Raw genomic sequence first — 27,390 nt, 5'->3', positions numbered from 1 at the left:
TTGCCAGGTGGTATGTACAGTTACCCACTCAGCAAGCCCACCAGTATCATGAAATGGAAACTTCCTGCCTCCCTTCTTCACCATCCCATTTTCCTGAGGAGGAGGAGGAACTTGTTAGAGATGAGAACTGTACTCTGCCTTCCCGACTTCATCCTCAAGTGGCAGACAAGATCCGAGAACTGGTGTCTCAGGGAATAGAGCAGGTCTATGCAGTGAGGAAGCAGCTAAGGTACAGAACTGTCTGGCATGCTCTCATTCTGTAGTGTTTTATCTACTTTTGCATTTGATTAATTTGGTTTGCAACTAAATGGTGGCAGTGCTGATGCATTACTGAATATATTTCCCATATGTCATGACAATCTGTTTTTCCCAGCTTTTGTCTTCTCTTTCCATTTCATTGTAGGTAGCCACTAAGAGCTGCTGTCCTCTTTAAAGTTAGTTGAATAAATGGGGATTTTTAATTCCAAACTCTGTAGCAGGTGCACAAAGAACTGGATCAGAAGATCATCTAGCTTGCTCTTGTCTTGTCATTCAAACAAGGGGAGGGAGAAGGTGGTAGTGTCTATAAAAGAGGGAAATAGCACAATCTATTTTAAATATGCATATTTTAATGTCCTTTAACATGTGACAGAAAGTATGTGGAAAGAGAATTATTCAAGCCTGATGAAGTGCCAGAAAGACATAACCTGTCCTTCTTCCCCACCGTGAATGACATCAAGAACCACATTCATGAAGTGCAGAAGTCCCTGAGGACTGGCGAGATGGTGTATAATTCAGAAAGTATCCCAGCAACGGTAAGTTGGCCTTTGTGTTTCTCTTTGATTTTTGGAGTTAAATATTGGAAATCTTATTTTTAATTTTTACCACTTAGCTGTATTTCATCCAAAATTCTCTATGACTTTATATTTCCAGCAGCAATATTTTCAGTGGAATCTCTGGCTGAGCAAGATTGGATAAAATGTGAATAAAACCTCCTGATCTTATTTGGTATTTATCTCATCAGCATTAGATTGCTTTTAGTTGATTGACAAATTATACAATACTAGCACTTCATGATGACTGCATGAGCTGGAAGCCATGTGGTGTAGAAAATTTTATTCACAGCTTTGTCATTGTCTGTGTTTTGGAGAAGTTTACTACTACTTTTCCATATCTGAAAAAGGGGAGTGAAGTATGTCTCAGGTGCAGTCTAAATTAGGGCTTGCACAACATTTTGAATGTGTAAATATTAATAAATCCACTTTATAGCAAGTGAAGTAAGCATGAAGTAGATACTTCAGAATGCTAAGTAACTCTTATGTGTTGTTCCTTAATTTTCTTGCACCTATTGAGTAATAAGGGATGCACAGTGATCCTAATTTTCCCAATTATGAGGCTGACTGCTAAGGAGTTGCTAATTTAAAATCAGCTTTCACAAACTGTACTGTTAAATCACGCTGTGTCATCAGTCTTTTCCCTCTCCTTACACTGCTCTTGGCCCAGGTGAGTGGATGATACTTGTTAGTTAGCCAAATCGTTTGACTGTTTTCTATTTGAAAGTCTTTGAACTGTCACGAGCAGACTTTAGCCTTCCTGGTATAGTGCATGTTAAAAAAATCTTTTACAAGTTTTTTTGGGTTTTTTTTTTTTTTTGGTAAACCAAGAGCTCCCAAAATGCACAGTAATAAGAAAGTGTAGGTTTAGACACTGTTTTCCTACAGATCCTATATTGAGCCTATGTTCCTGTAGTAGACAAACTTGCACCCTTTCTGAGAACTGAGATCTTTTTCCTTTCAGCTGCAGTGGACCACAGACAGTGGGAATGTTCTTACAGAAACAGTGACTGTTACGTTTGCATCACCACCTTCAGATGGTAGGACTGCATTAATAACATAGCTGTGTCCATATGTGATTTGTTTTATTAGCTATGTCACAGAAGTTCAGTTTCCTTCCAGAGAGGTTGCTGTCATGTTCTGTCACTCAGCTGAACTTAAGAAGGATTATTTTTGTGTGTCTATTTTGGCATACTTTTTTTTAACTATTTGACTGCATGTGTGGAAAAATATGTGCAGTCCTGATGGAGTTGGCAGAAGTAGGAAAATTATAAACTTGGCTTTTATTTAGCATCCTCAAGCAACTGAAGATTTTAACGAGATGGTTATGTCGAAAGAACGTTTTGCCTTGGATGAAGGTACTAATAACACCTGTATAGACAGAATTACATTCCTACTGAACAGATATGTCTGCCAGGGTACACAGTACCCAGGAGCCAACTGGGTACTTGAGTTCCTTGATGGTTTGTGCTTCATGCATGCTTAAACATCTTGCTAAAAAGGGCTTGAATGCATATTGGGATTGTTGCTTCTCACAAAGTCATTGGCTTGATGAGTTCCACTGCTAGGATCAGGCCCTGAACAACGAATGCTGTGTTTCTGTTGTCAGAATTGAGAGCACTCTTCCATTTTTCTTAATGCTTAGAATAGAAATAGAAACACAGGTGTTTAGTGGCAGCAGGGCTGAGAGAGATGTTTCTTCAATTCTTTATGTGGTGTAACTTCTTTATTAATGTGTGAAGCCAAAGTAGCATCTCTTCCCAGCGTTTGCTGAGCCACCCAGCGAAGTACTAAACTTCCTTCCACTCTGCTGCAAAACCAGAGTGTAGATTTCTATAGAAACTTGGTTTTATGCGTTCATGGTCGAAGGTCTGGTTTTTTGAAGACACTAGTTAAACTATCTTTTCTTTGTTTAAAGTGGGTTCCCGCTAATATTACTTCAACACATGTACTAAAACAAAATACAGGTGTTTGTAACTAGATCTGCTTGCTGCCCACATAGTTAGGATTACACGTGAGGCTGAGATGCTCCGCTGGATCATGATGACTGATAATAAATTTAAGATGAGATTATTCTGCCCTTTTCCCCAGGTTTCAAGGATATTTTGTCTAGTGTGACACCAAAATAACTTTCCTGCATGTTTGTGGATGCTTTCCCCATCCCTTGTTTAATAGGTTTGATATGAAACTCATCAGAAAAGTTGTTGGCTTTTAGCAGGGGTATGATTGCAGCAAGGTGGAAGAGCCTAATTGTTGGCATACATTAAGATAATGCTGCAGACTTCTTAGATGTTTTTAATCTCAGTGGCACTGCCAGCTTGTTTCCTCATTTAAATTGGAACATGATGGTGGGTACTTTTTGTTCCAGACGGCTAATAGAGAAGTCTTTAGGGACCAAAGGGGCACTGCCACAGTTGTCACGTTTAAAGATTTACTCAAGTCAGCAGTTACCCTCCGCTGTGGTTCTTGCCTGAAGAAGTCCTGATGTGTTTGGGTTTCTTTCCTCCTTGGCCCCTGTCACTCCGTGATCTTTTTCTTGTCTTTGTTGTAGCAGGAAAAATAAACCCGTAGAGGTTTGGCTGACAGTGTGATTTCTCCTAAATGACTTGATGAACCTGATTTACATGGAGCAGTTCCATGTACACCAGTGCATTTACAGTTAATTAAAAAACCAATGTTGGGCTTTGTTTTTTGGGGATTTTTTTAACTCTTATTTTAGCTGTTGCTGCAATGGATCAATTTGAACTGAAAAGCATCATGTACACTTGGTGCTCTTAGGGTAAGAATTTCAGTGTTGAGAACTGTCAGAGGACAAGAGGTAAACTTTTAGGCTCATTGTCCCTCTTTTTTGAGGAAGTCTTGTTTTTTAGGAGAAAAAGGAATTTGCAATATGAGCAGGCTTACTGTGCTTAAGCTTGCATGTCTATGTTAATATTTCCATTACTGTGCTTTTATGGAGAGACACTGAATAGTTGTGCCTTCAGCAGCTGTGATAGGGCTCAGCAGGATGACTTTTGGTATGAATTGTCTGAATACTGGAGAAAGTTCAGGAAGACCAATTCTTGTTTTCTTTGTTTTTCACAGATAATTTTCTAAGGCAGAGTAGCCTATCAAATGTGTAAACATCCATCCAGTGGCATACTGAGTTTTAAAGGAAGCTAGAGAATTGGATTTGTTTAGTTTTCTGCACATGTGCACCAATTCAGTGAATATAAGCAGATATTCTAGTTCCAGCATCTCTTGTCTCCACTTAAATATGTGGGTATGTGTTTGTACACATTGCAAACAGAAGTTTATAATTGTATTACAAGTCTAAGCAAAAAAAGAAGCCTGACTTTGAAAAAAATCAGCTCTCATTAATGTACGTGAAGCAGTAGCAAGGAAAAACAACACTGACTTTTTTCAGACTACTGCTTGTATACATTTTTTTAAAATTTCAACTTGTGCTGAATGGGGATAAATTTACATTTAAGAAATCAAACAATAATAACAACAAACAATAAATATTTGAAGTAGTTGTGTTCAAGGAGATGTATCTTATGGTCAGTGTGATAAAGAGTTAGAGTTTGCAAATCAGTATATATGTTGAAAAATGTATCTCCACTCACTTAGATTGAGGGAAACTTTTGTATGATTTCCTGTTAGAAAGCTTTTTGTGATTGACCATTCCCAATTTTTGTCCATTCATCAGGCTAATCTACATGGACAGGGCAAGCTCTTCTTTTGCGGTTATAGCAGTGAAACTGCGAAATAAGAGGCTAAGCAATATCTACTTGTGTCTGAATAAATCTTATCCAAAATGTTCTGGATGTCTCAAACAGGAAATGGAATGATCCCATGGGAAGTTTTCTTGCAGAAATCACTACAAGTGAATCTCAATTTTTACAAGTCTTCAGGAAATGAAGTCTGTCATTCTTCCATTAAATAAGAATGTTGAGGATATGATGTAATCTATAGGCTGAAAGGCCTGCAGATAAATGGACTTCTGGTATGATATTGTATAGAAGCTACCCTAAATCCACAAAGATGTTTGGAGGGGAGTGGTGAGACTTAGAGGATTTCCTGTGTAGATTTTTATTTTGGAAGACAACACTTTCTTTTGATGCTTGTCTGTTACTGAGCCCTTACTGAGGTATATATATTGCCAAATTATTTGATTGCTGCTTTGCTAGAAATGTTTCAGCTTTTATAACTAGAAATTCAAAGCACAGGGTACGTTGCAATTACTTTGCTCTCCAAAACGGATTTATTGGTGCTTTTTTTTTTAATGCTGAACAGGCACATACAATCTTCCTACAGCATTGTCTTTTTCTCATACCCAGCCTTTTTTCTTTAACATCCAGGCTCTTCTGCGAAGAGAAGAGCATATATGTATATACATGCCTTTTATATGTCTATGTTGAGATTTAAGGGGTTTGTTCAGTTCGCAGGAGAGGCTTTTAAATGGGAAGAAGAAATTTGGCATAACTGTCTGCTTCCTCTCTGTGGCACTGTAGGGAGCTCAGCAGGGGAGTCAGTCATCACCAAAGCAGAATCCAACCAGAGCGGGGAGTCCTTGCTACCAGAAACAGCTCAGCTGTTGTCTTCACTCTCTTCACTTCAGCCCAAGATATTTGCACAACTTCAGGTACAGTCAAGTCGTTCGCAGAAGGTCACACGTTCTGTGCTGGGAATGCTGAAGGCGAGCTGAGAACAGCAAGTTCCCTCTCAGCTAATGATCCCAAACACAGACTTTGAAATAGCTATCAGCTCTTACTTTGGCCTCTCTTGCATGCCACATTTAGCATATAGCTGTGATGCAGGGGGTCCCACTACCATCTTTTGACACTTTGAAGTTAGGGTCTCTTGTGAAAGCAAAACCAAGAAGATGAAGGTAGTGGGCTTCTGCCTCAAACCAAGCACCTATTCATTTTCCACATGGCCCAGTCATTTAATAATGAAAATGTTGCAAAAGTGAGGAGAAATAAGTCAGTCTTACTTATTCCTTTTAAATCCTCCTCCAGCCTCTTAAGAAAATATGTTAAAATCCTAAAACTGCTCCCAGCTCAGATCTATAAACTTCCAGGTTGAAAGGCTGAAGAGTAGGGATAAGAATGTCATGCTAAAAGAGCTTCTTCTAAAGCTCATCTCCCTTCAAAGCTGGCTCTCTTAGCCTTCTTCCCTAACTACTTCTTTGAAAAGCTACCGTCATACTTCCTGAACCCTGATGAAATGCATGATCTCTTCCCTAGAAATACAGTCTGCCGTAAGGTGCTGTTCTACTTGCTGTTTCCCTCTCTTTCTGAAGACAGCCTGGCTCCACCTCACTCTCTTTTTTTAAAGCAGTATGCTTAGCTTTTAGTGCCCACCTCTTGTGGGAACGGGCAGTATTGGCAAATGATTTGAAACTGACTATCAATCCAAAATTAGAGCTTTATGGTCATTAAGTAGTCTTCTAGATGCTGCTGGATACCATTGTCCTAATTGTTTTCCAATACAACTTTAGCCTAGTGTTGCTGGGATTGACTGTTTGAAAGAGGTGATGTATAGGAAGTCAGAAGCTATCCAGTTCCATCATTGCAAGACACATGCTATTAAATGCAAATTCCTCCTGCTATAAATACTGGTATGTTAGTACTTCTTCCTTCTCTTTCACAGGGATTACAGCTGCAGTCATCTTTTACCTCCACAAATGGATCAACAGCCCTGATAGCTGTAAATAACCATTCCCCTCCCAGCCCTGCAAGTCTCCTGGATTCCATAGGGAGTGCAATAACCAACCATTCTCTAGTACTTAGTCAGGGACACAGTCTGCAAGCAGGTGCTGGCCTAACACAACATAGCACTGCTGCCTCTGCTTTTGGGACTCTGCCTGGCCCTGATCAGAGTCTGGTCACCATGAGCCAGTTGGTAGCAGTTGGAGGGGTAGATGACTCCAGAAGCCTAGAAGGAGGAGTCCATCAGATTCTCTTGGGAGATGTACAGACTATTCCAGTACGGATTGTGGACAGCCATCCAGCACTTAGTAAGTTGTAGTCTTCCCAATAATATGTAAATATAGAAAATACGGTGGATTTTGTTCTGTGTGTCTTGAAGAAAGGAGAGAAATGTGTTGGTAATGGGGAACTCCATCATAGACTTCTTTCAGGTGATTCTAATTAGTTTTTACTGTGAAAACATGCTGACTATAAGAAAAGAAAAAAAACAAACCCCAAAACCAAAAAACCCCCAAACAAAACAAACCCCCAAACAAAACAAACCCCCAAAACGCCAAAACTTAGTTTTTGCTGTAAAAAGATGACTTCTTAGTTAAACTGCTTATCACTTTCTTTGACCAAATACCAACTTATTTGATGAACACAATATTTTTGCCAAAAATCCTAATATTTAGCTAAAATTATGATCTTCAAAATCATTTTTTTAAAAGGAAAAATAAGAATAGAAAATAACCAATATTGAATCTAGTTAGAACTCTTTGGAAAGAAATATGGGGTTTTTGATGACTTTGCACCATCCCAGCAGATTTCTGAATTTTTTAAATAAACTTTTACTACGATCCTGTAGTCATCAATATGCTTTAGTAGATCAGTTGGAGTTGTATGTAATTGCTTGGAACTTCAAACTTCTGCGTGAAAATACTTTTAAAAAAAACACACAATAAACACCATAAATAACTTTCTCTCTGTAAAAATAGAAGGCTCCTGAAAACCATTATTATCAAATATAGATGCAATCTTTGAATTCTGAGCCATGGAACCTGATTGAGAATGGAAGCTTGCATTCTTAAAGAATGATTTATAATTCTTGGTGAAGAAAACCTATTAGATCTGGAGCGTATATAGATCAGTGCAACATATCCTTTTGTTTCCAGAGAGTCTGAAATGTTAGCTGTGCAATGCTTTATTATTTCTATATTATTTTTTCTTGTCATCTGTGACTTCTAAAAAGATGACTCTTGAGTAGTTTTGCGGGAACACCTACATAAAGATGTGCTAGATCATAGCCTACACCTTTGTAATGCCATAGCGATAATTATCTCCTTATGTCCTGATGACTTTTGCAGGTCAGCACAACAGTAATATTCTGAAAATGGAAATATAAGACTACATGAAGAAATAAAAAGAAAATAAAGGGTACATGAGGAAATATGCTGAAATTCATAAGTGTTCAAGTAATATTGGGATATTTTACTGTGGCAGTATTGTCAAGGTTAAATTTAAGGGGTTTTCTGCCCGCTGTACTCGGATGTTTGTGTAACTGGTTGTTTTCCCTTTTATAATTGAATTTGACTAATCTTCTGAGAAATTCTGTTTTCAGGGTGAAAGAATTTCAGAGAGGTTGTCAAATGCACCTCCTCCATTCAGTTGTTTAACCCATTTGTTCAATCTAGATGTTGATGCCTCTCAAATTTTTGTAAGTGATAAGTGTTGTAAGTGAATTTTTAAAGAGATACTATTTTACACAAAAAGAAATTTAGTCAAATATAAAATTCTATAACTGCAAGGACTGAACTCACTGTTCCATTGGGATTTCCTTTTTTTTTTCTGCTCAAGGTCTCAGTCTATCATCACCAGCCTGAATTTGGAAATTGGGAGAATATTGGTGCCATTCCTAAGTTATGTGGAGGAGTTGCCTATAAAACGCACAGATACTTTTTTTTTTTTTTCTTTCCCAGAGGCAAGTTCTTTGTCTGGAGAGGAGCACAAAAACCAGTCTAAACTGAAGAGAGAATAATGTTACAGAGCTTATTTGGAGGAAACACCATATACTTGAACTTAGCAGTTCAGCCAGTGTGTATTTCAAGATATTTTTTTTCTCTTGTTTGTATGCATACGCTTATGCGCATGCATGCTTGGTTAAAATTATCCTATATGTTTTGGATTTTCTCTTGTCCAAGTGCTAACTTAAGAATAAGCTATTTCCTGCTGAAAATGTATGTGCAGTCATTGAGAAGTGGCCAGTCATGCCTGAAGTGTAAGTCATTCTTTAAATCAACATGCTTTAGAGTTAATTTTTTCAGCAATAGCACCCCCATTCCTCCTCTCTCTTGGGGAAAAAAAAAAGATGGTAGCTTTATTTTTCCATGGGAAAGAGGAAAGACATTTTGTGTGAGAGTAATTTTATATGTCCAAACATACTATTTTTTTTTATAAAATGTTTTAAATATTCTTACTTGAGGGGGCCCTTACTGCAGTAAATTCATGTCACCTTGCAATGTCTTCTAGCACGGTAGATGACATTGCTGGGTGTCAAACTAAACAGCGGCTAACTTCACAAATGCCTTACCTATTAACTTGAGTTCTTGAAATATTTTTCTTTCAAATGCATACAGTTATTGGGGCTGAAGTGTTATCAGTGGAGTGTGAACTTCAATGTTTGATTTTTGTTTTGTTTTTAAGCTGAAGAAAATGCAGAGGGTGTTATCTGTGTGAGCCAAGTTAAACAAGAGCCAAGAGAAAAAGCATTGTCTATGGAGCCAGATAAAATCAGAGACTGCCATAGTTCCTCACCTATTTAAATCTGTGAAGCCTGGAAGGATTTTTCAAATCGGAGAACTCTAAATGTCTTGGAAGGAAAGGCAGGTGCTCTCAAAGTAATGCCATTCTTTTTAAGTCCTATTGTGACATTCAGAGTAGGCATATTTTACACTAGTTCTGACAGACAACTGCTTTGAGTTATGACTGATGTGGCTCACTGCCAGTTCCAGGTCATTCAGTTGCCCTGTGGAACACCACCTCTCTCTTCTATTTCAAGTTTTGAGTAATCTGGATGCTATCCAAACGGCCCATTTTGGTCGACATTTCTGAAGGTCTTCCACAATTTAATTCCTTAGCTTTAGATGTGGATCACAATGCTGGGTTTGCTTTTCTCCTTGAGACCCTCGACTGTTATGGCACTACAGAGACCATAGAATCTGCCAGCTCCAAGACCACAGAATCCAACAGCAAAGTATATCAATACAGCAATGGTTTTGTGACAAAATGAAAGTCCAAGGTGCTAAATTTCAAAGTGATGAAGGACATGGATGCTTAAGAAAATGCAACTTTGACCTGATCATAATGTTAATGGTGTGAAGATCAAGGAGAGGAGAAAGGTGAGGTTGCCAGGTGAATGTAAGGTTGTATGATGAAGAAAAGTGTGTGAATTGTAACGGTGAATGTTTTCAACTTTGATATCTTTAAACTTATGTTCTGGCTTTATAATGAGGTTCATTGCTGCATGCAGGCTTTGCAGTGGTACTGTATTAGCAGTTGGTCATAACAACTAAAAGCAGGAGTCTTGTCTCATGGAAAATGATTTATGCTGCCATTTCAGCTTATCTACCTTTTGCTTTATGCACTTAATACTATCAGCTCAGATAAATATGATTTAACCTGCTGCTGTTCGTGATGTAGGGCTTATGGATACATTACTAACAAAGGGAGGCCCAAGAAAACAAAGCAAGTAATGTAAATCCAATATATGCAAGTGTGCTGTCACTATAACATTCAGAAAACAAACTCATCTTTTTCAATGGTGGCAGCTTCTAAGACTGAAGTGGTCCATATTACTTAAAATAATTACCAGGAATCTTTAAAAAACTGAATATGATAGAAATACCTTTTAGCAATATTTAAGTCAAAGGCATAATAAGTAACAAGCACTGAGTTGCATAATCTGTGACAGACATGTTTCTTTAAGAAAAAAAATACACCTACAAATAACTTGGAATCCATTTAAAGCAGTAAATTAAATGAAACTGATGCCAACATAGATATCAAGTTAAACAATGATATTGTTTGCTTCAGATGTTGAATTCTTAGAGCAACATTCAGAGTATTTTGTATACAGTAATATCAGCAATTCTGTTATTAGTTGCTACTAAGTGGTTGAGAACTTGATCATAAAATTACATATTTTTTTTCTGCATGCTGTAAAGGAATGCAATCTGAGGAGTTTCTCTCTTTCAGACTTAAAAACAAACAAACAAAACAAAAAACAAAACCAGGAAAAAGATTGGCTCATTTATGTAGAGGAGAAGGTGTTAGGATTAGAAATGAAGATTAACATTTTAAAATTGTTACATTTGTTAACATACATTCAAGGCATTCAAAAACATCAGCCAAATAGTGGCCATTTGAAATTAATTTTTAATTTTCTTTTGAGTATTTAAAGCTAAAATTTTCAAAAGTCTCACATTAAACTTGGGTTCCTAATGCCTTTATATGCATCGTCTGTTAGGTAGGTGATCTTAGTCTTATCGTAAAATATATTAACTTCTGTGAGGTTAATTAACACTGTTAATGCTGTTAATTTAAAGCAAAGGTTTATGGGTTAATTTAAATTAGAATTTTCCAACAGGATCATGCTCTTTATTTAACAAGAGTCAGTATTTTATCATGCAAGGGCATAGAGAATCTCCAGTTCTTTGGAGTCTCTCATATTTAGTTTCTACACTGACTTGTTTTGTGGTATGCCTTACTCATGTCTGGGTAGGTAAAATCCCACAAGGTTCACCCTTTTGGGGTTTTTTTGTTGTTAATTGTGAAAATATGTCCAAAATGGATGTTCTGTGCTGCAGTCATAGTTCTGGAGCACAAAGGTAGTATTCGCCTTTTCTTTTCCAACTTGATAACTATATACCAGAATGGGTACCTCGTTCCGTGCTGCTGTATTCAGTGATTCCATCACCTTTGGTTTTTCTTAGAGTTTAAACTAATGCATTCCAAAGTATATTGCCTCTCAATATTACTCATTTTTTGAGAATTGTTTCTCATTTTTGAGAATGCTTATTCTCAAAAGAATAAATTACAGCTAAAGATTACCAGCAAGAGGTTACTCCAGCTTTAGTTCTCTTCAAAGCAGACAATACATTTGTGGTTGGAGTAAAAGCTTAAGGAAAGAGAAGTTACATTTCCATCCGTTCTTGCTTAGTTCCCTTATTAACAGATCTGTTCTTTAACAGTCACTGTTCTTCCCATGAGCTACAGTCTCATCCTGGGCTGAACAATTATTTCTGACAGTACTTCTATTTTTGGTTTAGTGCTCACAGCTGGAGAAAGTATTCTTTTAGTCCATCTTGAATTGCAGGCTTTGAAATGAATTTTATAATCTACCCTGAAAACAATGGAACAAAAAGTTGGGAGAAATTTAAAGAAGCAGTAAAGAATTAGTTGTTTTTAAAAGCTGGGGATGAGAGTTTCAGTTCTGTTCATAGAAAAATTTTATTTGAAATGCTTCTTCAGCCAATACTCACATCTTTGTTTTCAGTTTCCTTCATTTTCACAGAATTTCAGTTCTTTGTCTTCCAAATACATACTCCAGTTTATTACTGTGTTATTTTTTAATTTAGTGTAACCTTTCCTCTTTGAAGAGTATGTTTACATTTGTTTTGTGCATGTTGCTAATGGAGGAACACAAACTCATCACCCATATCCAGTCTCTGTATTCAGCTTAACACCTTAGTTCACAAATGTCCACCTAAATTTTACAGAAAAGACTCTATTATGTATATGAAAAAAATCACAATTATACAATACCACTTTTGATGCAGTTAAGTTTGTTTGCATAGAATACTCGAGGCTGATTTTTCACAGGAAGCTATGTAGCTTGGTGCAAAGCAGCTGGTTATTACTTTGTGTTGGAATTGTAGATGTTTTTCTGATGTTTACTTTGTTTTCTTGTGGTTGTTATGTTCAACCGTTTGTTTTGCAAACCTAGAAATCCTGAGCTTCCACAGTATGTAAATGAACAAATTATTCTCCAGTTTATCCTCATTGTTGGTTACCCGTAACAGTCATTGGTTGGCTTGACGAGAAGGGCTGTGCTTATGTACGTGCATGCAAAAAATAATTTTTTGCTGAAATGTAGAGAAGACATAAAAGGGCACACATCCATAGCTTTTGTTCAAGGCTGGCAGCCTCGTGGATGAAAACCAGTGGTGTTAATGAGTCCTTTTCATGCTGTTTAGAAATCCAGACTTGGTCATGTGGTATGAAGGTTGTTGCAGTTTGTACAAAATTTAGAGACAAATGTCTGTATATGTATGTGTATATATATATTTATATAGTAACTTAATGTATAATATTCCTATTCAAATGTAAACTACTTTTTCTTTTAAAGTAATGGTCTATGTTGTGGTTATGGGGGCTCATGGGGAGAAATACAAGAGCTACTTGAGGGCAGTGGTTTCTGGGGATGAAGGAGAAACAAGTAGGACAGCTCCAGGGAGACCAGGTGGAAGAAGGTCCTGAAGGTGTGTGAAAAGCAATGGTCCTCCAAGGAGGGCTGGAAGGGGCTGCGCTGGGGGGACTCCGGGGCCCTGGAAAGGGATTGCGAGCCCATTGCAAAGGTTCAGTGCAGCTCCTGAATCTATGTCAGTAGTGGATAGGATGAGTTCATGGTAGGAATTTAAAGGTATGGAAGAAAAGGGAAGCCTGTCCTGCCCTCAAAACCAACAGAGCTGCTTTGAGTTTTGGTGAGTACCAGACACAGCTAAATGACTTCCCGTAGTCTGAGACACCCATTCTTATCTTCTAATATGAAGAAGAAACTCCTCTTGGACCTTCAACCCAGGAGTGTAGACTCTTTTCCTTTACATGTTATCAAGGAAAATACACCTTTTATTTCCAACTGAATTAACTTGCTGCCAACCCAGGTCTCTCTTCCTTTACACTTACTAGGGCTTCCACCCAAATCCCATGCCCTCAGGCCCTCCAATTCTCAATATTTCACTGTTTACACTGTTGAAGCAGCTGGTGAGTTCACTGCCCAAGTAAACACTGGTGAGATTTGCTCCTGTCAGTTTTTCTTCCTGTCTCCCCAGGATCCGAAATCCATATGTTCCTTTTAATTTCATTAAGTTTTTTCCTTGCTTGCTTTGGGGCTTATCATCCTTACCTGGATGAATATCAGGCAGCCACATTTCACAGGACACTTGTTACATTCACAGTAACTGAAAAGATTTGAGAAAACAAGGAGAAAAGGATAATTTCTGCCAGCTGTTAGGACTGGCCTCTTCCCTTTCATGCCACTTGAGTTCCTGATTCTGGCTGGGGATAGTAGCTGGCTGTGTCTGTTGGCAAACTTACAATTTGCTCCATTAAGCCTATTCAAACAGGTATGTTCTCAGAAGGTTAGGCAGGAAGAATCTGTTCCATTAGGGATTGAAGGTGTGATATAGCTGAGGATGGTGCTGTGAAAAGTTACTGCTCTTCATGGATCTCTGATGAGCAAATTCTCCTTGATCTGCCCTTCCCTTCCGAACAAAGCTTTTGTAGGAATAAACTTCAGAGCCTATCCCATCAGTAATGATTATCTTCTCCCAGCAACAGTGCACCTCATTAATGAATGAAAAAAGTGTTGTGTAAAACAGGCTGTGTTGATTTTTTTAGGTCAGAAGCTATCCAGCAGGTCTATCCAACAAGCATCAACTAAGGTATGATTTGGGGGGAGAAGGAGGGGAAGGCAAAAATCTCGTCACATGACAGGAGTGTATGTGTGTGTGTTTGGGGTTTTTTTCCAATGTAAGCTGTTACACCTTAGTATTTCATTCCATTTCTAATGCACGTGACAAATGACATCTTTATTTTCTGAAGTGATTTGATGTGTTTTCTGGAGAGTATTTAAAGGAGTGATCATAAACAGTACTGCTGTATCATGGAAGGTATTAATCGGTGTTTGTCATCTAGGGCCCCATCCTGTTCTAATACGGAAGGGATTTAAAAAGCATGGAATGCTTTCTGAAGACAAATACTGAGTGTCCTTGTCCTAAGAAGTCTTCCCTGGACAGAAAATTAGGAGCATTGGATGCTGTGAGAGTAATTCTCATCAGTAATCTGTTAGCCTGTGCTAGATAGAAGAAAACTTGCGAAAGGCATGCATATGATAACCTCCTTATGGAAAAAGTTATCTTTGGATGCTTAATAGTTTTAAGTGATATATGCATAAGGGATTGTATGTACCTTGGGGAAAAAAAAAAGGAAAAAAGAAAATGGTAACATGGATATAGTTGTTTGCATGTAGTCCTTTAATACAGTTTTAATTACACTTAACTGGTTAAATGATGCAAGTATTTTAGGGCACATATAATCAGATCTTTTAATGTGGATAATTGGAATTCATGTTTTTACTACCATCTTCAGCTCTCTGCAGTGCAGCTCAGTTGGTCATTTGGCGTGTACTAGGCTTCTGCTAATGACAGTCTGCCTGTTTAAACAAGGGCATGCTGTTCTAAGCAAATTAAATTTCTCGCTCTTCCTGATCTTTTTTCTAATAGAGATTGATAAGGCTCATAGGAGGATGAAAATCTGTTTGTAGCATAGTGATTTCATAAAAGTTAATTTCTGGTTGTAGAAGTATGAAGGAACTAGAAGCAAAAACTTAGGTGCTATTGGATCTGCCATTTGGTCATTTTTCTAATGTACTTTGATTTCTACAGCGGGACAGTGTCAATACAGCATAAGCTATCACTAAAATACTGTTAAAATTTTAGCTCTATCCTTTGGTTAAATGTTGATAGTTCAGTGGCTCCAGGAAAGATCAGAGACTTCCTTCTGCTCTTTGTAGAATAGTCTGTCTCTAGATACTATTTAAAATGTAATTAGCTATGGCAATCAAATGGCAGCAGGAGAGCCAGAAACAGATGTGTGTATTGGCAGATCAGTGGGAGAGGGAGGAGTTCAGGCCCTGTGTCCTCACTCCAAACTAACGTTCTCTGTGCTAGTCCTGAATGCACCCCTTGAGAAACAGTGATGGTTTGTCTTTGTGTTCTGACATAGCTGTTCTTTCTGCTTGCCCACTTAAGAAGTTGTACAAGCCTGCAAGGGATGTGGAGATCACGAAGAAAGTTTGTAAGATCTTACAGGAGGACCTGCAGGAATGGAACAGAGGAGGTTAAAGGTTGATGACATGACTTCTATAAGCCCACGTTCTTTGGTGGGAGGAAGAGGATTTTTCAATAGAGAATAAAAGTAAATCTTCCTTTTCCGAAATATTAGAATTACTGTGTGTGTCTGATCTGCTTGACAAGATGCCTAGTGTTTGGACAGATCTCAATGTTTTTATGAGTATGTACCAAACTGTTAATGAGTACTTATCCATGCATTGCTATCTTTGCATGTCCTACTGAAACTGTAGGCCAGTTGTGCCTCCCGATCTTTGTATTGTCTGTGTACATTTTCTTAAAGTAAATGAAAGCTTGTTTTATAAAGAAACAGTGGAGAGCTTTTGTCTGAGGTCCTGTCATATATATGCTTTTTACAGAGTAAGCCTTAACTTAAAGTGGATAATGTCGTATTTCTGCAGAAATTTCTTATGAGGAAATACTAGTGTATGCTTCTAACCCTGTAATAACCTAAAACAACCAAAGCGTTTTCCAATATTTTGTTTTCTTTTTATCCAGAACAGGAAGCATTCCAAACTGTCCTTCAAAACCACCATGTTCAGAGCCTCAAAGGTTTGGCACTTTTGTTCCTCTGTAGGTGATCTTCCATCTGTGCTGCAAGTCACTGTGTTTGGGGTCTTCCACAAAAAAAGAATAGCAAATATAGAACCAGAGTCACGCAGGGGAAGGGGTGGGGTGGGGTGGGACACAGGGACCAGAATCCTTACTTACCACCTCTCCCATCACATGAGGGCACTTCCTTTTCATTTGCATAATCTGACCTTTGACAGCATGTCAATAACAATATCTACAAACCATAGCTTGTTTATAAACAACAGTGTCATATCAAGTCTAGATGTGACAAATTTTCTTTGTGCTTGGAATTTGCATCGGTTTAGTGAAACCAATGGTGTCATAAATGGTCTCAAGAACTGACAGAGCCTTCAGCTGTTAATTTGGTCTTAATCTGCTCTTAATGAAGCTCTGACTGAGCTAGGAAGAAATTCTGAGGCTGTGCCCGTGTGCTCTGCGGTACTTGTTGAGCAGAAGAAAAACTTTCAGTTTCTTCCAGCTCCCAAGAAGAGCTGCATTTGTGTTTCCACCTGATGCAGAGCAGCTTATATTTATCTCTTCAAGGATGGCTCATGGAATTCTGCTTTCCAGCTTAAGGGAAGATAGGGGTCTCCCTGTGTGAAAACTTGATGGTCAGTGTACGTAGTCCAAGTGAGTTGGGAGCACCTAGAACAATCACCCTCAAGCATGCTGTAATTTAAGCTGTGTTAGGAATGGGAGCTGGAATAAGCAGGAATAAGAAGGAATAAGCAACTGAAGAATATAATGGTAAAAGGCCGCATTCTTGCCCTTCATATAGTACCCTCCTTGCATAGTACCTTTTCTTAAACATATTGAGAGAAACACTGGTCAGCAGTGGGAAGAAAACAAATCTTAATTTCCCCCGCCCCCCGCAGCTTACAATTTAACAGTGGTTTTGCTAATTAGCCACAAATTTGGCCTAAAAAATATCTTCTATCCTAGATCTAAGTGTACAGTGTTTAATTCCTAAAGGACCATGCTAAAAATTCAGTTGTGCTTTGTCAGGTCAATGTTCTTTTAGACATAAATTTAACTTTTTCTCACAGATATTTCTCTTAAAGCTAAAATTAAATGGGAGAGAAAATTGGAAATTAATTATTTATGTTTCTTACAGATAACACTCTTCAGTTTTCTGAAGTGTGCAGGTGTTTCTTCCTTGGCTTCTGCTTTTAGCTCTTAGTTCACTGTGTGTTGGATGTTTTCTCAGGATCACTTACCTCTGAGTACTCCAGATAACTGGCAAGAGACCAGAATGGAGAACAGAAGAGGAAGTGAAGTTTGTAAAAAGCTGCTTGCAGGAGATAGAAAGCTCTCAGAGTTACAGCTCAAGATTGCAGGTTCTTCTGCCTGAAGTGGTTCACTTTAAATGGTAATATTTTTTTTTTAATATGCAACTTTTTTATTGTTGATTTTGGTGCTATTTATGCTCTGAGCTCAAATCTAATAAAAGCTAGAATGGTAATCGTGTATATTTGCTTTTATCTTCAGTGCACTAGTTATGAATGCTGAATGCAAACTTGTGTAACAACTCTATGTTCTTGGCTGTTGACAAAGCTGTTAACGCATCTGAAGTGTTTTATACATGGAAGGAGATGGAGAAAGTGGGAACCCTCTTGACCTTATTTCTACTGAGAACAGATGACCTGTGGAAAGAGGGCTTTACCAGTTTTAAATCAGTATCTTCACAATAATTTGGTGGGTGCACAGGTTGAAATGTGCACAGGTTGCACATGAAAATGTCAGGTTCTAGTGCATGTCTAACTTTGAACATAATACAAGCCATAAAATTGCCTCTCCCTGGCCTACCCATTTTTTTTTTTTTGTCTCCTACCACTGTACTCATACTCAGCACTTTTTGGGAGTGGGGGTATTATTTTAACACATTCTCATCTACCACTTTTCTGCCTTTCTCCCATTGCCTTTTTCTCCCATCCAGAGCAGCACAGAAACAAAAATCTCTCTTTTTAAAAATCTGCTCTATCATCCTCAGTTTTCCATGTTTGGGGATGAATTTCCTCTCTGCTTTATTGTGCTGGAGGGTGATTCCTTGCATGACTGAAATGTAAGATGCTGTTATGTTTTTCCTAAGGAGGGGGAGATACTGGGCTGAGCTCCACTGCCCCTTCACTCCAGATGTTCTTGCAGGAAGCTCCTGCCACAGGTTCTGCTCCTGCACCTGTGTCTCCACACAGGCCAGCACAACTGCAGAGCTGTGCTGATGAGAGCAGCGTCTTGTACTACGCGTACCAGCAAATCATCAGTACAAATAACTCTCCTTCTCCCCCTTACGTTGTTTGAATACAGATCAGTCTGGGGGTCTGGCCCAGCGTGCACCCCACAAATGACTCTTTGTGCTCAATGTGAAGGGGAGCACAGGAGAGGGTCAGGAAGTTCTTAATCTCCAGCTTTTAGGTTATGCTTCTGTATTGGGTGCAGGTGCCCAGGTGTGGGTGGCCCTGTGCAGGACACAGCTGGTTCCAGCCACCTCTGCAATGGACCCACTGCAGGACACAGCTGAGCTCATCAGTGAAGGTGGTGGCACCTCTGTGAAAGCGTATTTAAGAAAGGGCAAAATGCTGCACAACAGAGAGGAGTGAGGAGGAAAGTGAGAGAAACAGTCCTCTGAACACCAAGGTCGGAGAAGAAGGAGAGGGAGGAATCGCTTCAGGTGCTGGAGCAGGTATTTCCCTGCAGCCCATGGAGGAGCTCATGCCGGAGTAGGTGGAGATTTCCTGAAGAAACTGCAGTCCGTGGAGAGGAGCCATGCAGAAGCAGCCTTATGCTGACGGACTGCAGGCTGTGGAGCACCCACGCAGGAGCAGGCTTATGCTGAAGGACTGCAGCCTGTGGAAAGGACCCATGGTGGAGCAGGGGAAAAGTGTGAGGAGGATGGAGCAATAGAAGGGATCTGTTGCAGACTGACTGCAACCCCCCATTCCCTTTTGCCCTGTGCTGCTTTGGGCTGGGGTGAGGTAGAGGAGTTGGGGGTGAAGGTGTGAAGTTGAGCCTGGGGAAAGAGGGGAGCATGAGGGGAAGGTGCTATTTTAATTTGGTTTTGCTTCTCACTATTTTAATCTATTTTAATTGGCAATATATTAAATTAATTCTCCTCACATCAAATCAAGTACTTGAAATTTATATCTGGACTCCAAGTCACAGTGGAAAATACTGATTTCTCTTTGATCACTGAAAGGCATTATTGCCTTTAATTTTTTAAGTAGGACACAAAATGGATCAATTTTTAATTTTTAAGTCATTCTGTGTGTAGTTGCATTTTTTGATGTATTCTGGTTAGGCCTCTCAAGTTCTGCTTATTCACCTTTTCACTAGAGTAAATCTCAGCTGCAGGGTCAACTCAGGAACAGGTCTAATCCATTACATTTCTTCTGGAGAAGAATACCAGCCATATTTTTATGGGTTTGAGCATGGGAGAATTATTCTGGGGAAAGGATGCTGCAGCAGTAGATTCTATTTTATCTGCTTTGGTAGTGTTGTTCTTACGGATATTTAGGATGCAGCATCTTCACGGCATTATATCTAGCTGTGCTTCAGAAGGGGATAAAGTTTGGGGCATCTTTGCTGAAAGTACTGTTAATCTTGGGAAAAGAAATAAGCAGAGTTTGGGAATGATTTATATTCCTGTGCTTTTCAGAGTTATTTTCCTGAATGAGAAGGGAACTTCCTTAGAAGGTAAGTTTTGTATGTGGGTTCTTACACCACCTACCAAAAATATCTGGCACTAGCCACCAAGGGTATCTAGACAGGGTACTAGCTGACATGATGCACTTAATGGTTTCTAATAGGTGCACTGTTTGGAATACAAAATTGATGGATAGCTTCCTAGCATTAGCTAAATTAATCTTTAATTTCTTCCCCTCTCTCCACGTCTCGCTAGGAAAGGAAGATTCTCTGTTAAAAGGAACATGGTTAATTGTTAGTTGCCTGTATGGAGGACACAAAGCTATTTGTGGTGGATAAAGAAGACTTCTTTGATAGTAAATTAGATGAGCTTCGGAAAGTATTGCACTATCATTATAACTTCATCAAGTAATTTCTTCCAATGATATCACTCACTTTTGATTATTGTCTTACCATTTACTTATTGCATAATCTATTCCATAAGCTTTCCTGGCTATGTCAAGGCCATAGAAGAAATGCTTATAACAATTCTCTTTTCTCTTGAATTTCTATGAAAGGGAAAGAAATTCCCATTTGGCAGCTCTCATGGACAGCCATGCTTGCTTAGCCACCAGCTGCTCTGGAAGAATACATGATTATCCATGTACCCTAGCTGCCAAAAAAGTCTTTTGCACTGAAGTACTCCATACGTTTGTGAACTTGGATCAGGCAAAGTGAATTTGGCATCTTTTAAAAAAAAAGGCAGGCAAACTATGCTGGAACCAAATTTAGCATCTTCAGGAGCTGTGGCCTAGGGTTTATCAGTTGCAATTGTAAAAAGATTGATGTTTTCATAGTGAAACATGTTTTTATTCAGCTAGTTCAATCTATGAAAAAAGTGTCTCCATTCCTTTTATTTCAGACTTGTGAACTTCTTCGCAAAATGATCTGAGAGATCACTAGTAAGATTAGCTAATAAGTGCAAAATGGAAAAGTTGCACTGTGGACAGGTGGTTAACAAAAGATACCATAAAGTCAGCCAGCATAATTATCATTAGTAAGGTAAGATCTTTAAGACATTAACCACAGGCTAATACTTTTGGTGGTATGCTGACATTTATTCTGATCTTGCAAACAAAAATAGTGATTATGAGCCATTGCAGAAAGAACTGGGAAATAAAGCATTTTGTAAAATACCAGTCTGTGGTGGTTTTGGTTTCTGTTGGCTTTGTCGTGCTTTTACTTAGGGTTCAGCTCCTTTGCGTACCCTATGTAGGATCTGTTTTGTCCGATTTCTTATGTACAATAAGTTAATAGTTAACACATAGAGTTTAATACACAAGTTCTTCATGGCAAGCTATATGATATTTCATATATTTTCTAACAGAAATAGTTAAAGTGTTTGAATATTATTGGTAATTATCAGAAGATATTTGAGAGAAACTTCACATGTTCTATATACACTCTTTTATCTGTGTTTTGCTTTTGGGATTGATGAATTCCCATATCTTTGAGAGCAGTTACTAGCAATGAAGCAACTATTTTCAAATTACCTATAGGTTCCTGACTGCCGCAGAAACTGCTTCGGGTAGGGAAACTGGAACCGTATTTAATTTTAAGTGGCCAGAATTTCTGAAGAGAAGAGGCATTGGAGCCACCTCTGCACTCACAAAAACATTACCTTTTGGGCAAAATGTTATAAAGATCAACAAAGTTTCCAGAGAGGTTTGACTGGCATCATACACAAATATAGTATGCGGTGAGGCAGCGATGCTTCCTGCTTTGTTATGAGATGCCTAAAATACTTTGTGTTCATTATTTAGTGTCCCGCTGCTGATGTACTAGCGGGATGATGCAAAGAAGAGAGTCCACAATAAATGTTTTGTTTAAACCCAGAAACAGAGGCAACAGCTGGCATATTTCAGTTTTTCCCATGGGTCACTATCTTGAGATATTTGAGGAGTAAAAAACTGTTGGGTTTTTTTCCTCTATAGCATTGTCTGGTGACAAAAGATAATATGTTAAGTTTATTTGGAGGGTTTTCTAGGATCCAGGATCAGGTAGTGCTAATAATATTACAGATTGTTAATACTGCCATTTGGGCTTTTTTTCAGATTTCCAGTTGCTATAACTTAATTCCTTCAGGGCAGTTTTGTCCATACGTTCATGCTGTCTCAGGGATGTGAAGTATCATAGCCTTGTTTACTAATTTAGTCAGAAAATATTTGTTTGCCATTACTTATATGGTTTACAGAAAGGTTAGTACAGTTGGCTGTCTAGATAAAAACTAGTTTTCCAGAGACTGAATTATTTAAGGCTGCTGAGAAGGCAACACTGGCTTAAGATGGTGAGCGAGTACAGACATTTTGAGGAATCGGAGGGGAACAATTTTTTTATGATGTCATTGTTGAATCGTAGCATTCCCCAAGGGCTGATACACTGATACCCCAGGGCTCCAGGACTGCTGCTGTGAACTTGGGCATACATACTGGGTTTTTCCAGTGGTAATTTACTTTTCATTATGTTAAGGAAATGTGTCTATGTCCTCAACCATTTTCAGCTATGTTTTCTTCTGTGGAATACACCTTTCAGATGAAATACTGAGAGTCTTTTTAAGATTCCGAGATACTTTCATGTTTGTATATCCATCAGATACAACTAGGAGTAATACTGAATAAAACTCTTGTCCCTCTTTCAGTTCAGGTGATAAGTTGTGTGATGTAATTGCTATGATGTTTAAAGTATGTTGATTGATTACAGCTGTAATAAATGCTGTAATCTTCATAAAATTTATGCTTCTGGGTATTTGGGAAGTTGATACTATTGAAATGTGGTAATCAGAACCATAGCACTGTGTTCTGAACATTGCCAGGGTAAGCTGATTAAAGTTTTCAGTGAAACATGAAATAGGGAGTAGACATTTCTGGCAAGGTCTTGATTAGTCTCAAGGGTTATTTTTGTGGCATTGAACTTAGAGGTAAGTAATCAAACCATAAAGACATGCTCTTCCATTACATTAAATCTCTTGAGAAATTTTGAGACCTACTTATACTTGCAGCAGGTTTATGCTAGAGAAATGTCTGTCTGGTACCTTAGTGGTATCCAGAAGCATAATGATCCTGTAAAAAGTGATCCTATGAAAAGGAAGATAGCTTGAAAGAGATGATTAGTGGAGATTTTCCTGGACTATATATATGTGTAAGCTACTTGTGGAGAAATCTTATGCATGAGGAATACAGGGCTGGAATTTTCCCGTGCTTAGATGGGAATCTGTCCATGACCTTAGCTGAGATTGGGACACTTGACCTGTGGAGTCCCCCTCCAGTGTAAAAGACTGTTCAGTCAACCTGTGTTGTCAAGAGGGTATAGAAAATAATCTGTATGCGTATAGAGTGCACTAGCAAGATGGACAGAGTAACTGTAGCTTTTGATTATTCCACATCTTCATCCTCCCATTAATGCAGAAGTCATTTATTGCAGAATATAAATTGCAAGGAGTATGCTGTATTGTGCAAGATATCTTGATGTAGGCTTGCAAGATATCTTGATGTAGGCTTGCAAGATATCTTGATGTAGGCTTTAGGGTTTTCCATTTTATTTGACCCAATTTTGTGCTTGAGCAATTAATACACTTCTAACATGCTGCTGTCTGAGGACAAAAAACTTGTCCTGAGATGCTGAAGTCTCTTACCTAGTACCTTGAAAGACAAATGAGGTAATGAACTTCAGGTGTCTGGAATGTATAAATTGACATGAGATTCTGCAAGAAATTGGGGACCTAATTATTCACAAATGCTAGGCATTTGTAATGTAGGTGCTTAAAGCAGCAAAAGCACCGAACTGATCTGACCTGTTTTCATCTGTTGTGAATTTAGCTTCTGCTGTAATAGGTAAATGTGATCATTCTACAATACTTGTCCTTTAACAGAAAAATATACTATTTATTAAGTTCTCAACAGATGCTTAGCATGTCCAGATATAGGCCAGGTTATTGCTTCACATCTAAGCCAAACTGGTAATGATCTAGCAATTTGTTTACCCCTGTAATGACAGAATGTAGTTTTAGGTTGGTGCCCAGAAGTAATAATGCCTGAGAACAAAAACTAGCATTAACTGATACATCCTTCTTGAAAGTTTCACTTCTAAAGACAACTTCCTGAATTGCTTTAAAGCATGCTAATAGGAAACATGAGGAAGTTTTTCTGGCTGTGTTTGATCTCAGGATGATAAAGGTACACACAAAAGTGTGTGTACTACAAAGAAGATAGATTGACAGTTCCTCTGTTCCTTTTGAAAAAGAGACTTCCAATAAAAAAATTAAAACAATTATTTAAAGTGGAGAAAAAGAAGTCATTCTTTCCAAATATATTGTTAATCTGCAAAGGACGTGTCCACAAAGTCGTACTGAGGTCAAATATTATTTAGAATGATAATTTAGAATACCCATAGTTACGTTACTATGTTACTGTGTTTATGTTGAAGCAATCTAAACCTTTAGAGTAGACAGTACAAACTAACCATGAACTGATGGGGATAAAAAATAACAGGATATTCTTTGGGGATCTGGGGACGGTAACATCCCTTGCACTTCATCCTGAAATAATCCAGTACCGGCAACTTTCAGTGACAGTTTATTTGACTAAATGGGCCAGCGTTCCGATTCATTTGTGCCAGAAAGGAGTTAACGTTGACTTAAACTACTAGCATGAAAAGTACCATTCTTTTTGGTGTTTTAATTTTTTTTTAATTTTTCATTTTCTATCTTTATAGCTACTTGACTTGGTGTTTTAATATATTGTATGAGGAAAGCAGGCAATTTTTTTATTTTTGGATGGTGGGTTCTCATTGCTAATTCACATCTGAAGTTCTAATCCACATTTATGACATTATCACTTATACAGGGACAAGTAATGTCAGACAGGATTAGAGAATTAGCACAAGAGTGAGGCATCCAAAACCATTTCTGCTCGCTTTTATTAGATATTTGTTTGATTTGAGTGGCAGTAGATAACTGACTTAATAATAACTATAGGGTCTTTAAGACCCTACTCTTTCCTTGGAAGGTCTATGCCATGCTGAAAATTTTTTGTCATCTACAGGGTCAAGCAAAAGAGACAGGCTGAAGGTGCTCCTGCTTGGAAAACAATAGCTACAGAGCTATTGAGTGTTGGCAGGGGACACAACCATCATCCATTTATCCAGCAGATGAGAGAACAAAAAAGGAAATAGAAGATGGACATAAGCCCTGTTTTTCTTCTGGTTGTCTCCCCATATTAGATCAGAAGACTTCTAGGAAAATTAGTGAGCAACGCTGCAAGAGAAAGCAGAGGTGGGAGCTCGGTGATGGCAGCTGGTTGAACACCTCTAAGTCATCCAGCTATTTCTGTAGCATTTGGAGTGAGAAGGTACTTTCCCAGTCCTCCTTCAGGCTGTTTCGAAGGAATATGTTTTATCCCAGACTGCCCATTCTCCAGTTCTTGGCTTTGGGTGGGGGCAATGGCCATTTAGGCCAACAGGTTATGAAAGGAGGTGGGTGTTGGACAACTGTGTGCTCTCTGCTCAGACATTAGTAGCAGTTCTTCTAAATGTTGCCAGTTCTTTGTGCAGGAGGTTGCTCTGTACGCATCAAGAGATAGAAAATTTAGGAAGTAGTTATACTTCTGGAGGCTGCAAAAACCCTGAAATTCGTGTGTGTATGTATAGCCTCACACAACACACACACATACACATGTAATTATGTATATAATTTTTTTATCAGACTGTCATTTGTTGCTAATAACTTGCTATAAACAACTGTTGGCACGAAGCCATTTTCAGTTATCCTATAAAAAGCAGATAGCTTGCTTTCATGTGACAGCTCGATGAGACAAGAACCTTAGAAACTGCTTGTAGTATGTACAGCTGTTTTACAAAGGCAGTCATTTAAAAATACATATTTCCTGAAGTGTTAGCTAACTTGCTTGTGTGTTGAAAGAACTTTAAATGTTTAGCATGGCTGTTACCTTGTATTGCTGCTTCTGCGGCGAGCAGTCAGTCGTTGAAATCTACATTATAAATTAGTCACATACTTGGCAATTTGATTTTTTTTTACCTTTGAGTAGAGAACATAGAATCCAAGCTGTTTTCAATCTGACATGCATTATAGAAGAATTAGAGGTTTTGTTCTAATTAGATATTTAAATTTAAGAAATGTTAATGAAATCAGTAACGACTGTGGTCAATGACAGTCTTACTTTTACGTCAGCGAATGTAAAGTCAGACCCTAGGAAAGGGTCTGAATGGTTTGTGAATCATTAGTGACTCTGCTGCTTTCTCCAGCCAACATCAAAAAGACATTTTCAGCTTGTATCAGCTGGTATCCAGGAATTGCTTTGTTCTGCAAACAGATCGAGAGAGAGAGAGAGGGATTGCAATGGGGTGGCCCATGCAGTCATAGACAAGAGATGAGGTGGTGCATGTAAGACATCAGAAAAAGTAGCAGCGAATGAAGGAGAGGCAGTGACAAAGTTCTAAATGTAGATGAGCACTAAGCAACACCAACATTATTAGGCACCACTTCTGGAGCATCTGCACTGCTAGACCTGTGCTTATCTTGGCTTGGCCTGACCTGACCTGGTTCTGCACATCAGCTGGTTTTCCTGCGCTTCACCCTTTGTGTCTTTTCCCCCTGCCCTGGCAGTAGGGAGGGGAGGCAGGAGGGCACTTGCTCCTCTTCCACTCTCCCTGCTCAGCACCATTCTGTTCTTTTCCTAAGAATATGCACAACAAATTTGCCTTGTATGTGGGTCATTGGGACTCTCTGACCACAACACGAGTGCATGAAAATAAAGCATCTCAGACTATATGAAGGGAAAAGCAAAGGTTCTAGTACTTCCAGTGCTACTTATTCTGCAACTTGCAGCATGGTATGAAGTCTGTGGCCCTGCCAACAAGATTGGACCAATTTGGGTTTAGTAGAGACAGACTCTTCTTGCACTACCAGCCTCTTCAAAAATGAAGCTTTGTAGTGAGTTTAATAGGTGCTTCATCTTTCTGGAGTATTGGTAGCATGAAGGAATCCTCTTTCACTGATGGACATGTGATGTATGTCAAGGGCAAGGCTTTGATATCAAAGACAGGACAGCAGACACTAGTGCAGAGGAGTCATTGGGAAGTGTCACAAACAACTGAAATCTGCAGTGCCTGCCTGGACTACAGAGTTACGGCTTTCTCCTGAATAGTGGAGAAGGAATTCTCTCTCTTGACTACTGAGTACTAGTGTAAAGGTTGGTGTTGCTTCTATGTATTGTTTTGGCTTACTCTTTTTTGGCCAGCAACTATGTGTAGCTGCAGATCCATTTGACCTTGCCTCTCTTTTGCCAGGAGTTTTGCCTCATTCTGTTTGACGCTCTTTGCTCCCTCTGTGTTTTGAGAGAATTGCTCTGCCATAGAGAGGGCATGCCTGGGCCCCTGGCACAGCACAAATACTGTAGTCAGTGGAGCAGAGACAATAAAGGCTTTAGCACGTTTGTGCTTGTCACCTCC

General features: G+C 38.7%; 1 protein-coding gene across 6 annotated transcripts in view; it reads left to right on the top strand.

The window, feature by feature from the left end:
• CARF (calcium responsive transcription factor) overlaps nucleotides 1-17,448 on the top strand; it is a 38,066-nt gene extending 20,618 nt beyond the window's left edge. For 2 of the 6 annotated variants that reach the window (XM_072873935.1, XM_072873936.1), the window contains 6 exons: nucleotides 8-229; nucleotides 632-794; nucleotides 1,777-1,852; nucleotides 5,309-5,439; nucleotides 6,450-6,816; nucleotides 9,625-17,448. In XM_072873935.1, the coding sequence (XP_072730036.1) occupies nucleotides 8-229; nucleotides 632-794; nucleotides 1,777-1,852; nucleotides 5,309-5,439; nucleotides 6,450-6,816; nucleotides 9,625-9,776 (1,111 nt within the window). In that variant the 3' untranslated portion in view covers nucleotides 9,777-17,448. Of the gene's footprint in view, nucleotides 1-7; nucleotides 230-631; nucleotides 795-1,776; nucleotides 1,853-5,308; nucleotides 5,440-6,449; nucleotides 6,817-8,466; nucleotides 8,766-9,190 lie in introns of all 6 variants that reach the window. The other 4 variants (XR_012044253.1, XR_012044251.1, XR_012044252.1 and 1 more) reach the window with 4 other exon arrangements.
• Nucleotides 17,449-27,390: the final 9,942 nt, after the last annotated feature.

This window comes from Ciconia boyciana, chromosome 10 (assembly GCF_034638445.1).
Source record: "Ciconia boyciana chromosome 10, ASM3463844v1, whole genome shotgun sequence".
In the NCBI taxonomy this organism is placed as follows: domain Eukaryota; kingdom Metazoa; phylum Chordata; class Aves; order Ciconiiformes; family Ciconiidae; genus Ciconia; species Ciconia boyciana.
This window is presented reverse-complemented; position numbering and strand designations above follow the sequence as displayed.